Source organism: Mus caroli, chromosome 17, assembly GCF_900094665.2.
Source record: "Mus caroli chromosome 17, CAROLI_EIJ_v1.1, whole genome shotgun sequence".
Classification (NCBI taxonomy): domain Eukaryota; kingdom Metazoa; phylum Chordata; class Mammalia; order Rodentia; family Muridae; genus Mus; species Mus caroli.
This window is the reverse complement of record NC_034586.1, coordinates 8657432-8674373: the sequence shown is the minus strand read 5'-3', so window position 1 is coordinate 8674373 and position 16942 is coordinate 8657432. Positions and strand designations below refer to the sequence as shown.

Here is a 16942-nt window from a genome sequence, read left to right as displayed (position 1 = left end):
CTTGGCTTCTGTACTGTGAGGCAAGCCTGGGTGATGGTTTTTCCCTTACTACACATGGACCATTCTGGTTGTGTCCGGCTCCAGTGTCGTGTCTGCCTCTGCTGAGTAGCTCCCTAGTGGCTTAGAAAACGTTGTTTTCACCTTCATTAATAGAACTGCAAAGTAGAATCAAATAATCCTGTTACTGTGAAGATGTATCTGTCATACCATAGTGTCCTTCTCTATGAGACTCGGCTTCCTACAACAGGACCTTTCATCCCCAGTATGAATGCCACTGAAACCAGACAGGTGATGTCCATGACAAGCAGGGATCAGCATGCTCTGTCGTCTGTGTGGGCTTGAGCTGATGATGTGAACTCCAGGAGGAGGAGAGCGTGGCCTGGAGTCACTGACTTGTGATGCTGCTTTGTGTCTGTCTCGCTCTGCCTCTTCCTTCCCTGGTAACTTTCTCAGCAAAGTTTTGAAGAAGAGAATCACCATCAAAGCCTCTGTGAATGTGTTTAAATATCCTAAGACTTGGCATTTAGTTGTAGTGCCTTGGAAAAAGCCAATTATTAAAACATTTTCAAATCAAAAATCGAAACTGATATGAATGTAATTAGATATATATAAACATATTATACTTCTGTTTTTCACAATACCAGGAAAACTTGAAAAAAACGTGGAAGGGAATTTTTAAAGTACCTTCTTAAAAGTTTCCTATATAGTTTAAAAGGATAACTTGGATAATTTATTTTTCCAGACATCTTATTGTGATCATTAGTTTATCATTATTAATAGCCCACAGACTATACAATACAGTTCCATCTAAGTCCCTAAAAGTAATGTAAGTGTGTATCCTAAGACATGCTGTGCTGTCTGCATGTGGGAAAACAGAACAGCAACCTGCATAGTGCCCTATGTGTTAATCTAATCTGTCTCCCAGCTTCTTGCCTTGCTGCTTATTCTGACCCAGCCTGTTTGTAACTTAATGTATACATACTGACCTAAATTTAATTCTGGAGGAAATTCATGTCTTAGAAACACTACATAGAATGGCAAAGTTAATCACAGAGCAGGTGTTTTCCAAGTTCTTTATTTCAAGCATCACGGGGCTCTGTTACAGTATTATACACTATAGCATATAAGGCCAGGCCTTTGGGAATTGTCTTTTTCCGTCCACATTAAATGCAATTTTATATAACTAAACCTAATGATATAATCTGAGTATTAAGAACTAACCTCATCTGGATGTAGTGGCAACCTCTTGTAATCCCAGCCCTTGGGACCTAAGAGGCAAGGAGGTAGAGTTCAAGGTCAGCTAGTTCAAGGCCACCTGTGTGCCACATGAGACCTTGTCTCAAAAAGGGAGGAAATGGGTGAGCTAATCTGCTGTTCATTTTACCATTAACAAGTTACATAAATGCCTTTGTGTCCTTTTTTAGAATCCATCCAGACAACACATCCTACATGTATAGCCTAACGATTAATTAAGGCACAGCACTTAGAGCATTTGGAATTCTCCATAATTGCTAGCCACTGCTGTTACTACTGCGTTATTTGTTACAGTTCTTATTATTGATATAGATTGAACTGTTGTGAGACCAAAAGCCAGGTGTAGACTAAAACTATGCCGTGGTTCTCAGGGTAAGCCAAGCACTGTAATAGCAGTTCATGCTGACCTGACTGTGCATCCATGGGCTGGGAATAGAAGTGCTCCGCCATAGAACTCTTAGCCTTGGACTAAGTTACAAACAGGATTTATGTGCCTGCTTGTGTACATTTCATGGGGTGCAGGTCACTAGATAGCTAAGCAAGCCTGAAGTAAGGTAATTGCTGTAGCCGGGGTCTGCTTGTTGTAAGTTTGAGTGTTCAAAGGCTTTTATTTGGTGTTGGGTAGAATACTGTTCTCTTTTCTGATGAATAGTGCAACTTGCTTTATTTTGTGATACAGTCTTCTTAACTTTAGTGTTCTCTCCTGTTGCAAGCTGAAAGTGTGTTAAGATGGCTTATGCAGCAGCGACATACACACAGGATGGAAGGGGAAAGCTGTTGCGATTGAGAGTTGCTAAGTGAGACAGCCATAGGAAAGACCTTTTCATTTAGAAGGGAAGGGGAGAAGTAGTGTGGCCATATTTCCTTAACATTTTCTCATTTGAAACATGCCCGTGTCAGGAAGCCTCGGGTGAAGTGGGGAACCATAGGGTTGCACTGCAGTTTCTGATGGTAAAGGACAGACACACACACACACACACACACACACACACACACACACACCTATGTTGACTATTGTTTAAACTATCTTAGAAGCTTTGTCACCAAGAAGAGCTTTCTCTCCCTCTTTTCAGAAGACTAGCAGTGAGACCAGTCAGAGTGAGCCAAGTGTCTCCTTGTCAGAGTCCAAGAGTAAAAGCAGCCTGCACTCACTGGCCCATGAAACAAGAATTGCATCTTTCTTAAGCAGCAGCAGCACTGTCGATGCCAGAGACAAAAGTGCTCTTTGTCCAGATGACGGTGATGTGGAAGGAGACTCTTTCTTTGATGATCCCATTCCTAAACCAGAAAAAACCTATGGTTGGTGAGTAGACGCTTCTTCTTCACATTATCTGATCATGATTTCAAAACTGAAGTTTCTAAATGCTTTCACTTTATATTTTTAAACTAATAACCTGCTAATTATAATTATTGAACCCATAACTCTGATGTGTGTCAGTAATGCCTAGTATGTCTGTCATAAAATAATTCAAGGAATACTGAAGACACCAGGTATAAGCCATTTTCACGAGGTGAGCCTGCATCAGGACCCTACCATGTGACAGGAGCTGTTTTGAGTTTCATTTCATTTCAGGGTGCAACAGTGGGTTCTGACTCTTGCCTCGGAGTTCACCCTCAGAGGCAGTCAGGTAGTTAGTTAATAAGATTCATCTTCAGTGGAGATGCTGTGTGGTGGGTGGCAGTGGTGCAGAGGCCTTGTCAGTTTCAGGAGCTGACCAGAGAAGGCTGAGTTGGGGCCCTCATGGAGTACACCTGAGCCAACAGTTCAGGGAGTGAGCAAGCCATGTGGAATCAGGTTTGCACCACTCCCAAGAGAGGAACTAGCAAATTGGAAGGGTCTCATCAGCCCCTCAAGACATCAGGAAGGACAGTGTGGTCATAGGGGAGAGGGTTGTGTGAGTTGGATGTGGAGATGGAGGTCAGTCACAAGAGTGTGACTTCTCCCTAAGATTGGAAGCACTGAAGTCTTGACCCAGCCCACACAGATCCTCTGAGCCAAGGCCATGCAGGGTTTCCAGAGAGCACACCGTCAAGCTGTCAGGACTCTAGAGGAGCAAAATGACGGAGTGATGGGAAGTAGGTGCTTCAGGGACGCTTTAAGGCTAATTGCAAAAGGATTTGCAGATGAGTACAAGAGAACCAGGTGATAGACAACCAGGGTAGCTCTCGGGGGTCTACGCTTGAATACTTGGAAGGTTAAAACCCATAAACAGAGGTGGAAAAAAAAATGGGAAAAGCTGGGTCAGGTGGCACAGACATGTGGCCTGAGAGTCCCGAGTGTGATGTGTTAGGATCTAGATGTTGGTGGGCAGGATGTACACTGGAGAGAGCGAGGGAGTCATCAGTATATAGGGAATACTGAAGCCAATAGATAGGGAGATCACAAGAGTAGGCTGAGCACACTTGAGGTCAGTGAGGCGAGCAGGCAGCATAAAGGAGACTGAGAAACCATGGCAGGAAAGGCCAGAGACAGCAGCTGCAGTGGCATCTGACAATCACCCGCTGGGGTTAGCCATATGGAGGTTAGAGGTGACTTTGGCTGACAGTTTTATTGGACTGGAAATAGGGCAGATAAGAGGGTTATAGTTGACAAGTAAGGAATGTTGGGGAAGGATTAAAATAACAAGTCCTAAAGGGTACAGAGGATAGAAGTATGAGGACTTAGGCAGAATGTGGGTCTAGATGTGTGCATAATGCGTGCATGTTTGGGTATGCACGCTAGTGTAAGAAAATGATACCCAGGGCTTAGTATAAGGGAGCAAAAGAGTTCCTGGAGTGCTGTTTGACTCCAGGGAGAGTTGCCAGCAGGATGAAGAGGGTGTGCAGTGTGGGCCTGGATGGCAGTGCCTGGGGAGTTAGGAGTAAGCTGAGGGGAAATCTTGGACTAACACCCGCAAGGTCAGAGGCTCTGCCCTTCCTGACAGTGTGTGCATTTGAGAGGTAGAGCTTGTCTGTTGGCTGTGTACTGTCTTGTTTCTGGGAAGTGGAGGAGGGCATCTGAAGTGCAGACTTTAGAGAGAAAGCAGACTGCTGTAAACTCAGGGAGCTGGAGTGTCACTGACAAACTTAATTCATGGATCATGGATCCATAACCACAGCTTGCTCTGCAGGTTTGCTTTATGCTTTGCAGCCTGTAAATTCTTTTTATTTCCAGCCAGTGTACACATATAAAACTTCTTTACATTGCTTTTTTATGTTACAGACTAAAAGACTCTAGTGATAAGGTCTGAAACTGTCATTGACCTGTCAATTGCTTCCTGTTAGGAGAACTGAACCTAGGAAGCAAGTGGGAGGTCTGGCCTCACTGTCTGACAAGCCCCACTTAAGGAGCGGTCTCAGCTCCCTGGCCGGAGCCCCTTCCCTAACAGATCCAGAGAGTAAGTACTTGAATACTCTAGATAACTGTAGTGTCCATTGCTGCGCTGTGATCAAATACCAGGACCAAGAAGAAGCTGAGGGAGAAGGCATTATTACAGCTGACAATTGTAGTTTCTCATGAAGAGAAGTGAGGGCAGGGACTGAAGCAGAGGCCATGGAGGAACCCTGCTTACTGCTTTGCTCCCCATGGACTCAGCTTCATTTTTGATAGAACCTAGCTAGACCCACCTGCCCAGGGGCAGCATTCACTGCTACATCATTCATCAAGAAGATGCCTCCAGACTCACCTTATAGGTCAGTCTGATGGAAGCAGTTTCTAAGTTGATTATTTACTCTTCCTAGATGACTAGCTTATGTCAGGTTGACAGAAAACCAAAAACTAGCCAATCACACGTGATGCAATTACTATGGATTGTGTTTTGTTTTCTTTTGTTTTACAAAATCCTAATTTTAATCAATTGGACAATATTTTGTTATTTTCATTTCTTAATGTAGTCAGTATTTACCATTTTGTATTCTCCTTTGCTATGCTATTAAAATATTTTTTAGCAAGCTGCTTTTTTAACTGGGTTAGACTATTGATAGGTATGTGTTTGTGCGTGTGTATGTGTGTGTCTATATGTGCGTATTGCAGCTTACAGCTTGACTTAAACTTTTTAAATTTTTACAGATATGATACGCATTCAATACTCCAAATTTAGTCTTGATTTTTCTCTGGCTGCAATATGCATGGCCTTCTGTGTTTTATCAACATTGCCACATGAACACTAGGGAAGGCAAATAATGTTCTATGGTACTGCTTGCCACACTGTGAAATTTAGTAGGTTAGGTATATCCAGTGGAGTTTTTGCCTTATAATCTTGGCAACTTAGGATGAGTGTTAGATGCTGTCCCATTCCATGAATTTTTCATGGACCTTTAAAATAACTTAATTTTTTCAAGAAGTTATGGCATAGAATGGTCATTTTAGGCCTCACTCTGCTGTCAGGAGCTTGCATCTGAAGTGGGCTGTACTTTGGGTGCTGTGAGTATGAGATCCATGGAGAGGTTGCTAGCCCCATGTAGGGTAGTAGCCAGCCTCCTGCACTGTGTCATCCAATCTTCTCATCCTATCCCTGGGGCAACGCTGCGAGTCTTAGGATCTGTGAACCTCACCCCATCACAGTCAGTTCAGTATTTAACCAGCAGCTCAATTGAAGTAGATAGATCACTTGGACTTCACAGTATTGGGTTTTGTGTGTGTTTTTATTTTGATAATTGTGTCTAACAAAGAATAGTAAAATCTGATTTCTCCACGCATAAACCCTTTACCTTTTACCAAGAATAGATACCCAGGGAATGATAGTGCATGATTCTAGCCTGTGTTGGTTATAATTTATGATTTCTGTTCTAGGTTTTTCCCTGCATTGTTAGGGGTATAGATGTCCCACCCAAAAGAGAAGCTGATGATGGGCTTAGAGAATGTTGTTCTGAGTACCTTTCATGCAAGTATTTTTCCTGTCCACAGGTAAAAGGGGAAGCACGGTCCTGAAGGATCTGAAATTGGTTGGTGAGAAGATTGGATCACTTGGGCTAGGTAACTAGATTTCAGCTTTAGTATGATTGTTGAGATCGTCTTCCAGAATAAAGTCTACATGGACAACCTTCCCGCTGCTGTTCAGCAGCTACTGGGGAGTTCAGCCCTACACTAGGGGATAACTGTAGCAACAAGCTGGATAGATCTTTGTCTCGTGGTATTCAGACCATAGCTGGGGAATGCCCCTGGCCTGGGCTTTCAGGAAAGACCTACAGAAGAGGCTGATCTAGTCAGAGCTGTGTAACAGAAGAGTAGGTTAAGGGATGTCTCTGGGTGCTGTGAGTCCAAGATCCAGACCACAGGGAGTCAGTCTAGTGCAAGGCTCACACTTGTGAGAGGACAGCTGTGGGCTGCTGTGTAAGTAAGCAGATGTCTGTGGGAGTTAGAGGAGCAGTGTGCACAGAACTGAGTTGTGGGCACACTGCAGACTGCTGTAACACAGGGACCTCAAGAGACCCTTCCTTTCTCACTGACCTGAAGGAAATGGTACAGCCGGGGCACTTAGCCGTCTCCTGCCCTCTGCAGACTGATAGGATGCTAAGTTGCTCTGTTGTGAGAGCATTGGACTCTGGGGGGTTTAGAACACTGCTTCTCGGGCAGGCTGGGGAGAAAGTACCATATACCCTGTTCAGTTTATAACCTTGGGTATGTCGTGGGGCAGCGCAGAGTATCTCTCCTGTTTCTGGGCAACCACTCTAAATAGTGCACAGCACCCAGGTGAAAGAAGGAGAAATTTACGTGAAGATTCCAGCTATGGCCCCAGTTTGGAGTAAGCAGTGCCTTTGTTTCTTCTCTGTTAAATGGGAACAATAACATGTAGCTCAGTGTGAAGGCTGCACAGGATGTCCATGTGTATATGCACAACTGCACACAGCCTGGTTCAGGGCCTCACCTGCTGCTTTCCTTTGTGTGTCGGTTCTTTCCTTTGCAGTGTAGATGTTTTCTGAGCTGCCTTACTTTTGTTCCTCACAGTGCCCTAGAGGCCTGCTGGGTAACTGCTGAGTGGCCAGTGCTGTCCTTCCTCAGGGCCTCCAGGTCACCGCCTTGCTGCTCTTCTTCCTCCCCATTGGGTGTGGTCACATCTGCAGGGAGCTCTTTATCCTAGCACCTCAGTGCATTTTTGTCCCCTTCTTTGATCATGACACCTCAGGTGCTGCTCTGTCCCCTCATTATGGCATTGTGCTTCACCTTGTGGTTGTTCACCTGGTGCTAAGCTTTTGCTGGCCTCCCTCTTTCATCATTCTTGTTCTTTTATTAAAGTGTGGTTCCCTGCTCTGCTGAAGACAGCTCTGACTGGGCTGGTGGAGCAAATCAAATGGCAGTCACTGCTTCATTTTCCCCTCCACTGGCTTTGAAGTACATACACCTTGAGTTGAGATGGGGTGTTGTACAGGGCGGCATAGTAGGGCGACATCAGATCCTATAGAAATAAGTAGTTGTTTAGTGACTGCAGCACTGTCATTTAACCTAGGTTTCTGCTGTAATGTGCATGACAAGACTGCGTATAGCTGTGGTACCTACGCAGTTCAGGTAGGATAATGTCAGTGATGTGCAGCCCTCCCCTAGGAAGAAACTGCCTTTGTTGTTATTCAGAGAGACAGACTGCTCTGTCCTGCAGGTAGTGTAAGCTTCTAGAGTCTTGACTGTGTCACTTAGAACCTTCAGGGTTTCCTGTGTTCTCCTTGGACATGATTTAAATAGCGTTTCAGGGGAATGACATTTCATAGGAACAGTTTTAAAATACAGCTTTTCAACACAATCTATTTTACTTTAACAAAAAGTAGGCAATGAGCTACCCTTGTGGCACACAACCTTGATGTTAGCATTTGGGAGGCAGAGACAGGTAGCTCTCTGAATGTGAGGCTAGCCAGGCTACATAATGAGACTGTATTAGGTAGATGACCCTTCTAGAAGTCCAGCACAGTGACTACAGTTGGGATAGTATTGTGAATACCTGAAGTTTTCTAAGACAGTCGAGCTTGTTTGTACCACAAAATTGAAGCAAAAATACATTAACAAACTTCACTGTGCTAATCATTTTCCAAGACAGGCTATACATTACATAAGTATGTGTGATTTATAGTAAAGGTAGAAAGAAACAAAACTTTACAAATGGTATGTTTATAAATGGGCACTTCTTGTTTACAGCAAGGGTGGTAAACCATAAAATATTCTGTAGAGTAGCAGGTCGGTTTTGGCAAGCCCCGTGAAATCATCTCTAGCACATACTTCGTAGTGTTTATTATTTTATTTTTGTTTTAATATTTATGGGCTTGAAAGTTGGCCTGGTGCTTAAGAGCCCTGGCTGCTCTTTCAGAGGACCTGGGTTCAATTCCCAGCATTTACGTGGCAGCTCACAACTGTCCCATCATAACTCTGTCTCTAGGGGATCTGACGCCTCTCAGGGCAGCAGCCAGACAACCTGACACACCTGCAAGCAAAACACCCAGACACATAAAGTAAAGATTCATTTTTAAAAGTTACACAAAGTATCAAAAAAATTATATTTCAAAATATAAAAATTATTCTTTCTTACCTCATTGGCTAATATTGGTCAAATGCAAGAATGAATGCAAAAGAGACAAGTGATAGGCCAGGTGATGGAGATAAAGGCTGAGACAGAGCTCATCTAGACAGAAGGAAGAAGTCAGAGTCACTGGCTGTGGGCAGCATGTACCAGCCTCTCATTTAGTATATGCTCTGTTAAATGTACTCTTTCCAACTCATAACTTCTTGCATGTGGTAGCACACTAGTCAGTAAATATCTTGAGTTTGAACTAACTACAAATGCCAGAAGGCAGATAATTCATTTGGCTTTTCACGGATCCAAACTGCAGCCCTAGCTGCCCTGCTATCCTGACTTGGTTTCCTCTATCGTATTGTCTTAATTCTTGGAGACACAGCAGTCAGCTGTGACCATTGTTTGTCTAGTGGCACTTGCAGACCAGCCAAGGCTGGGCTTTGTTCTCAGAACATTTTCCCTCTTCTCTTCCCATGAGGACCAGACACTGCCTGCTTTCTCTCAAGCTCCTGCAGCCCCTTAACTTTTGTGGCTGGAGATAGAGACAGCTTCCTTATTCCAGAGAAAAGCAACCTAGAAATTTGTCCCTGCCTGTTACTTCTCTTCAGGGGCTCCAGCAAAGAGTCTCTGCTCCTCACCCCATGTTGTGCCTTTCTCACCTGCCACTGGAGCCCTCACCCCCAGTTAGCTACAGCTTTGCTACCTCCCGGCTTTCTGTTACCTTTAACTTTCCATCTTGCCTCTCCCACATACCATTCTCCTTGTGAGAAAAGACATCAGGCCACTCTTGTGTTCCACCAGCCCGTCTTGCTCCACAGTGGTTGTTGCAGACATGGTCTTCGCTGTGTCCGGCTTCCCTTCCCTTCAGGAACACATCCTCCTGGGATCTGTCCCCCTCCACCTTAGATTTCAGTGTACGCTGCCTCAGAGTTCTTCTTTCACCCACCATGCTACTTTTGCTTTGTTGTATGGTGGAAAGCCTCTCTGTGTTCATTGCTGTGCTGTGGGAGACCTCTTAAGAGTCACCCCAGAGTGTGATAGATGGCTAATCAGCTTCTGTAAGAGAGTGCTCTGCCCCCTCTAGGTCTTGGATCCTCCTCTGATCTGGTCCCATGTTTTAGCAGACCCAGGATAGTATAGGCAGCAGCTCTGAACAATTAACTTTCCATCCAGGGTTTTCCTGCCTTGCAGCCTCCTCTGGCCCCTCAGATACTTCCTGTGCACTTCCCAGCTGCCATTCTTTCCCATTGGCAGTGGTTGTCTTGTTTCTCCAGCATCTTTCCTTGGCTGCTCTAAAAGGCATCGGAAAACAACTAATTTGCAGTTAGTTGTCACTGAGAGCTATAGTTTAGCTCCTCAGATTGTTGTGTATATGAGGAAGCTTAAGGTCCTTCTGCATTAGTAACAGCTCCTGTGGTGACTGCATTTGGAACCTCTTGTGCATCAAACCCTATGAATTCAGAACTTTGTGGTTCCGGCCTGGTTGTGCTTGGACGCAACCATAAAAGGGCTCGAAGCACCCCTTTGGGTGATAGGCCCACATGCATATGTTGTGGCCTCTTCACACTTTCTGATTGTTTTTAAAATCTTCAATGAACTACTGAGTGAAGGTCATGGCAGTTGGAAACAGGATGACTAGAGAAGTTGATGGTACCTTGCTGCTGTGTCACTTTTTCTGTTTTTGTGGTGAAGAGGCTAGAGGCCAGATCCATGAACATGTTGGGAAAGTGTTCTGCTCTTAAGCTACCCCCAGAGCTGTGCTTCATTAGGTCCCAGGGGTGCATCATGGGGAGTTTCCCTGTGATTAAGCCACCTTCCTGAACCTAGAACACAGACAGGGTATTCACTAGTTAGCCTATGATGCAACCACTTGAACAGCTTTTATTATCTGCCTTCATTTTATGTGCTAAAAATACAATTTCCTGGGGCTGGCAAGATGGCTCAGTGGTTAAGAGTGTTGCTCCTGCAGAGGGCCAGGTTCATTTCACAGCATCCACATGGTAGCTCTGCTCCCAGGGACTCCAACACTCTCTCCTCCTTGGGCACCAGACACACACATGGCACACATACATAATATACATGCAGGCAGAATATTCATGCATATAAAATAAATCTGAAAAACATTTAAATACTATTGTGGTACTTATGTTTTCATAAAGTAATATTCAAAAATATATTGTTTTGCAGGAAACATGCTTATTTAAAATAAGTATTTTAAATAATATTTTTAACATGTTCCTTTTTAAAAACTGATTGCCAGGCACTGGAGAAGATGAGGACTATGCTGATGATTTTAATAGGTAAGAAACACCTTGAGGTGAATATGTAAATCTTTAAATCCTTTCTGAATACAGATATGGCAAAATTACGTTTATTTGGTGTTAATTCTCTTTTACATGTTGATTGAAAGTACAGAAAGATAGTTAATCCAAAATTATGTTTTGGAGTGACTTCTTCATCCTACAGTACAATGCAGATGAGTATGTATGCTGTGTTGGGGCGGGGATTGGAAAGAATAAAGAAGTGGCCGAGATGTTGTTAGCTGGTCACTCAAAACCAAGTCGCTAGCTATCCTAAGGCACGTTTTTGTCGTTGGGGGTGGGGATCATCTGAGTTTGACTTTAAGCAAAACTGCCTTCTTCAATATGACATTACTTAACATTTTGTTTGAGGTAACTTTCTTGTATGAATTGCCTATTAATGGGAAAATAATATTTGTTATAAATAGGATTAGAAAATTCAAATAGCATGTCTGGGTATTTTGACACTTTTCTTTTGCTTAGAGATTTCAGTTTATTACTATCATTTATTACCCTGTGTTGTAGAGACAGGAATAGCATATGACGAGTGGCATTTGAGAAATCAGGTTTTCCCTGTGATTGCCTCTGCTGCCCTTGTCAGCTTTCTCAGATGTCATATATGAAGTTGATGTTTAGTGTTGGTTTTGTATGGTATTTAGAGGATTAAGAATCTCTGGAAAGTTTGAGCACTAGTAGTTGTTCTTCAGAGTTCTTTGTCGTTTTCCCCTCTTTTCATTAGTGCTAGCCATCGCTCAGAAAAAAGTGAACTAAGTATTGGAGAAGAGATTGAAGAAGACCTTTCCATGGGAGTAGAGGACGTGAACACCAGTGATAAAGTAAGGGGCCACAGGCTGGGTGTGTCTGTCCACTTAATGACTTGTGAGGCCTGTGAAATGAATGTGACTAGTAAAATATGGTTGAAAATCACAGAAGTTCATGACACTTAAATATTCCAAGTCTGAAGCAAACCTTTAAGGGTGTGTGAGACTCAGCTATCCGTTAGCTGGTCCTTGTGCTCTGCAGGCTCTCTGGGCTTGCTTCTGATTAAGAGTGGCCACAAGGGATCAGGACTCGAGTCAGATGTTGCCTCTCTTAGGGTCACAGGTGAGGTTCTGTTTCCTGGGAAAGGTAGGGGGTGGGATGGTCTTCTGGTCATCTCAGGCTCCCCACGTCAGGAGAGCAAAAGGAAACAGCCTTTACTTGAGGTTAAAGCCAGGAATCCGTTGTTAAGATCCACACTGGAGCTTTTCACCCAACAGAGATAAGCTGCAGCATCTCTGTTGTTCACAACTTGGGTGGGTCTGCCCTCTCGAGTCATGAGATAACTAGAAGATGCCCAAGGCCTTCAAAAACGGTGAGTGTAGGCTGAGTTCCGATTATCACACAAGGAGAAGGCCTTCAAGAAAGATGGTATTTTAGAAGAAGTAAGCAAATTTTGAGTTTATGTTATTTTTATTGTATTGAGTTCCTTTGTTGTCTGGTTTGGATGTTTTGAGATAGGGTCCTTGAACTTAATATGTAGCAAAGGCAAGCCCCAACCTTGAACCAAGTCTCTTGCCTCCACCTTTTAGAAACTAGTTGTCTTAGGTAAGCATGAGTCTTAACATTTCAGTTTCTTTTTGTTGGTGTGGTTTATTTTTTCCATTGTTCTTGATTGACTTTTAGTTTTTTGTTTGTTTGGGAGGTGTTTTTTTTTGTTGTTGTTGTTGGTTTTTTTTCTTTTTTAATTTTTTAGATTGAGTCTCTGACTGTTCTGGAACTCACAGAGATCCGCCTGCCTTTTGTCTTCCAAGTGCTACCACTATGCCCAGCTTTACCAGTTTCTTTTATAAGGTGAAAATATTAACACTTAAATGCCACCAGGAGAGAGACCGTCTGTAATTACTGTCCCAGGATATAAGATGGGTTCTTCTCTAACCTTTACACCAGTTACCAACCAGAAGAGTCAAAAAACAGTTGGAAGTCTTATCAAAGACTATACTGAGCATTATTAGTTTTGTGTAGCATTTGTAATGGAATTCATGATAGAGGTCAGTTGCTAACTCATCTTCTTGGTAATATCACAGATTTCAAAACAGAGACAAGCAGGCTAGCTGGGCAATAGAGCACTTAGGTAGCAAGAGTGAGGCTTGGGTTTGATCCCCAGTAGCAGCCAGCAGTGACTGAGGCGGGGAGGCAAGAGGAAGAAAAACAACTACTGGTTTTCAGACTTTCACAGCACTCAACACTTTGACCACCATGATTTAGCACTGTACGGGAGAGCCTAGCCAGAGCGGTCGGGCAAGAGAGAGAATAAACATCCAAATAGCGAAGGAAGAAATCAGATTGACATTGTTTGCAGCAGGCTTGATCAAAGTGCATAGGAAATACAAAGGAGTCCACCTTAAGCTATTAGAACAGACTAACAGACTGAGCATAGAACAGAGTCACACAAGAGTCAGCAGCACTGCTGTACCCAGCAGCTCAGTGTAAAAGGGAAGCAAGCAATGCAGCCCCGTTTGCTATAGACCTAAACCAGCAGACTGAGACTGACATCTCCTGTAGATGACGACAGATCTTTCTTATTTATAGTCCCCCCACCCCCTGCTCTTGTCTCTAGTCTAAAATTAGCTTTAATACAGTATTCAGTTGTTTTGCAAGTACAATGGATTATGTTAATGGATTCATTATTTAATAACAGTTAGTAAAAAACATACAGATCCAAAGGATTCTGGATTTTGCAATGTGTGGGCTTTTTTGATTTTCTTTTTAAATAATACAACAACTTTAAGGTTATGTACAATAGTTATAATTTTCTTTGTGACAGAAAGTTGTATACCAAGACTGCTGTTTGGCCATAGGAGAGAAGGAGGGTGGTTTATTTGAAGAGATTCTTTTTTTTTTTTTAAAGATTTATGTATTGTTATCTGTAAGTACACTGTAGCTGTCCTCAGACACACCAGGAGAGGGCGTCAGATCTCATTACGGATGGTTGTGAGCCACCATGTGGTTGCTGGGATTTGAACTCAGGCCCTCTGGAAGAGCAGTCGGTGCTCTTAACCACTGAGCCATCTCACCAGCCCAGAGATTCTAATTTAACATTTCCTATATCCAAAGAATAGCAAAGAAAGATACAAAGGGCCAGATGAGCAGAGTTAAGAGAGTGTCACAAAGTTTGCAGAGGAGACTTGTTCTCACCTAGTGTCCCTGTTCCCTATAAGCCATCTCTAGTCCAGGGCTGCACCCCTCCCCCCCCCAAAGCAGACTTTAAAAGATAAATTATATGTTTATAAATTATATATTTAAATTCTAACAATATACAGATTGATTCAGACTTTGCTTATACTGGTTTTTCCCTTTCTTTTGGACAACAAAGCTCGATGACCTCACACAAGACCTGACTGTTTCCCAGCTCAGTGATGTTGCTGACTATCTGGAAGATGTTGCATAGACAGGAAAAGGAAGCATTCTGATCAACAGAGGACAAACGAATCATTGGCTCCATTTTCCTCAGTCACTCTTGCTGGAATGTCCGCTCCTGCTGGTGCCTTGCATTTCAAAAAGACTGCAGATATTTTTAAAATGAAACTTTTCGGCTTAGTAAACAAATACTTCCTATATGAGCCATTTCTAGGAGATTTACTATTCTGAATATGGTTTAGCTGCATGGCTCCAAGGAAATCATCTGTAGTCAGGCTCATTATAGCAAGGGAACCCTGAAATATCAGTGTTAAAGAGCAGAAAGAGGGTCAGTACAGCCATGGTTTGTGCCACTATGTGTCTGTGGCTGCTCCAGGGAGCTCACCCACTTAGTGTGTATCAGGTGGGTTAGCCCAGAGTTGGTGAGCTAACCTGCTAAGTCCATGGTGCTGAAGAGTGTCAGTGCAAGGTAAATTGGATCTCTGAACTTTATTTTGTATCTCCTTCCATTTGGGAGGTTTGTTAGACCATTACGGTTATATTCAAGTACTCTGTACTCTTAGTTTTGCTTGTTTTAAACTAGAAATGATTAGTACTCTTAATTCATAGACTTGTCAATAACAGTTACCAGTTAAGATCACGCTCTTCCTGCTGTCTGTAAGCAGCTGTAGTCACAGATTACTTCATTACAGTCGTAATTTATTCTTTTTAAAAATGCCTTGAAACATTCAATACCAAAATGCATCTGAAACCATTAAGCAGTGCTTTCATTTCAGATCTGTAAGTTGATTATATTTAAATCCAAATTGGAGTGAAATAGTAGTAATGGCCTAAGACCATGTATATTCAGTTTGACAAACTTTGTATACTGTACATAATTGCATTGTAGTTCTTTAAAAATAAAGCCAATAGTAGAATTCTTGGCAGATTTAATTTACACTGTTGTATGTAGTACTGCAGGGATATAGGACAGTGGCGTCTGTAATGTATTGAAAATGTACAGATAGAAACTCAGCCCAGTACATGCAGTCATACCACTAAAATTTGGGACTGTGTGAAACTTAGATGCATTTTATTTCAATTATGACTGTTAAAAGCTACCTTTATTATTAAAAGAGAAATTGGACATGACTGATCCATGGTGAGTGAGTGAGCAGGTGCTGTGGTTTGTATCAGTGCCACTTTCCAGTCCATAGTGCGTAAGCACAGCGACGTGTATCAGGCCTAAGTGTAGAGGAAATGAAAATGTAGTAATAAAGACTCGGGCTCTCTGACAACAGAGTCTGGCTTTTTACAACTTAAGTGAAACTGAACTACAATCATCAAGAGGAAGTAGAACAGAAACAGAGGTGTCCTGAAGCCCTTGGGTACTTAAGTTCTTAGTCTGCCCCATGCTTGACTCTTCGGAACAGCACTGGATGAAGATGCTCTCGTCTGCTTGTTAGATAATGCTGTGCCCTGTCATCTCTTCAGTACTGTGGAAGAGCCCTGGGGCTGCTGAACATCTGGAGTCTGGATCAGATGTGTGCCTTAATATTTGGTAGGCACTCCAGTTAGTGAACTAGCCTGCAAGCATGGCAGGATGTGGCTGTGTATATTTTGAGGAAGACTTTCCAACAGTCATATGTGAAATTTGAGACTTTCTATTACCCAGTGACTGATCTTTTGGTAAGTCTTGAGAGGGTGGAAAGAAAAAGCAGACTTTGTGGTCAGCACTACATGCAGGTATTGAATACTTCTTAAAAATGTGAAATTCATTCAACATGGAAGAAGTGGTTTCTACAGTATTCCTTGCTTAGATATTGTTAACCTGTTAAACCTTAATGTGTGAAATGAATGACAGGTTCTGCATGTAATAAATGTTTCTTTGAACAGTGAATTAAAATGTTGGCCAGCAGTATCCTCCATTTTACAGCGTTGGTGTTTTGTTTTGTTTTTTAAATGCTCTACTTTGCTTTGTAAAATGCCATTTCATTTTGATGAGCAACATCTTGCCCCTCGTGTACTACAGCAGCAGATGGTGCTCCTGCCTCCCTTGTTCTTCGTGCCATCTAAAGCCTCTGTTCGCTGTCCTAGAAGTGGGTCCTGCAGGCCCCCAAGCTTCTGCACCCCACAGCTTCTCAAGTTGCTTGTATTCACCTTTCCTTGTCTGAAATGGCTTCCTCGCAGCCACACAAGGCTGATTTTCAGTAAAAATGTCACACTAGACTAAGAACTCCTCTCTCCACTTAGATTTATCCTTGTGTTTGATTTCTCTGTTGTGGGAGACATGAACAAATGTCCTTCACCTAGATAGGATACCAAGAAACCATTCAAGTCTAGTTCAGTGGACTTGTCAGTTTATTGGGGCTAATTACAGAGCCCTTACCAACTCATGTGACTACTTACATCCAGCATCCCTAGAGCATCCTAACCAACAGCTCATCTGAGGAGTGTCCTTGGCAACTGTGCACTGCATATCTAACCTTGGGGAGGGAGTCACTAGACTTGTAGCTTCCTAAACTTACGGAGTTT

The 16942-nt window shown here is 42.9% G+C and overlaps 1 protein-coding gene across 3 annotated transcripts in view; it reads left to right on the top strand.

Annotated features, from left to right (window-relative positions):
* Positions 1-16655, top strand: part of Fgfr1op (FGFR1 oncogene partner) — a 31621-nt gene extending 14966 nt beyond the window's left edge. Inside the window, exons 8-13 of one of the 3 annotated variants that reach the window (XM_021149129.2) lie at positions 2328-2557; positions 4519-4631; positions 6140-6208; positions 10990-11029; positions 11769-11865; positions 14385-16655. In XM_021149129.2, the coding sequence (XP_021004788.1) occupies positions 2328-2557; positions 4519-4631; positions 6140-6208; positions 10990-11029; positions 11769-11865; positions 14385-14459 (624 nt within the window). In that variant the 3' untranslated portion in view covers positions 14460-16655. The remainder of the gene's footprint in view (positions 1-2327; positions 2558-4518; positions 4632-6139; positions 6209-10989; positions 11030-11768; positions 11866-14384) is intronic. The other 2 variants (XM_021149130.2, XM_021149131.2) reach the window with 2 other exon arrangements.
* The last annotated feature ends 287 nt before the right edge of the window (positions 16656-16942 follow it).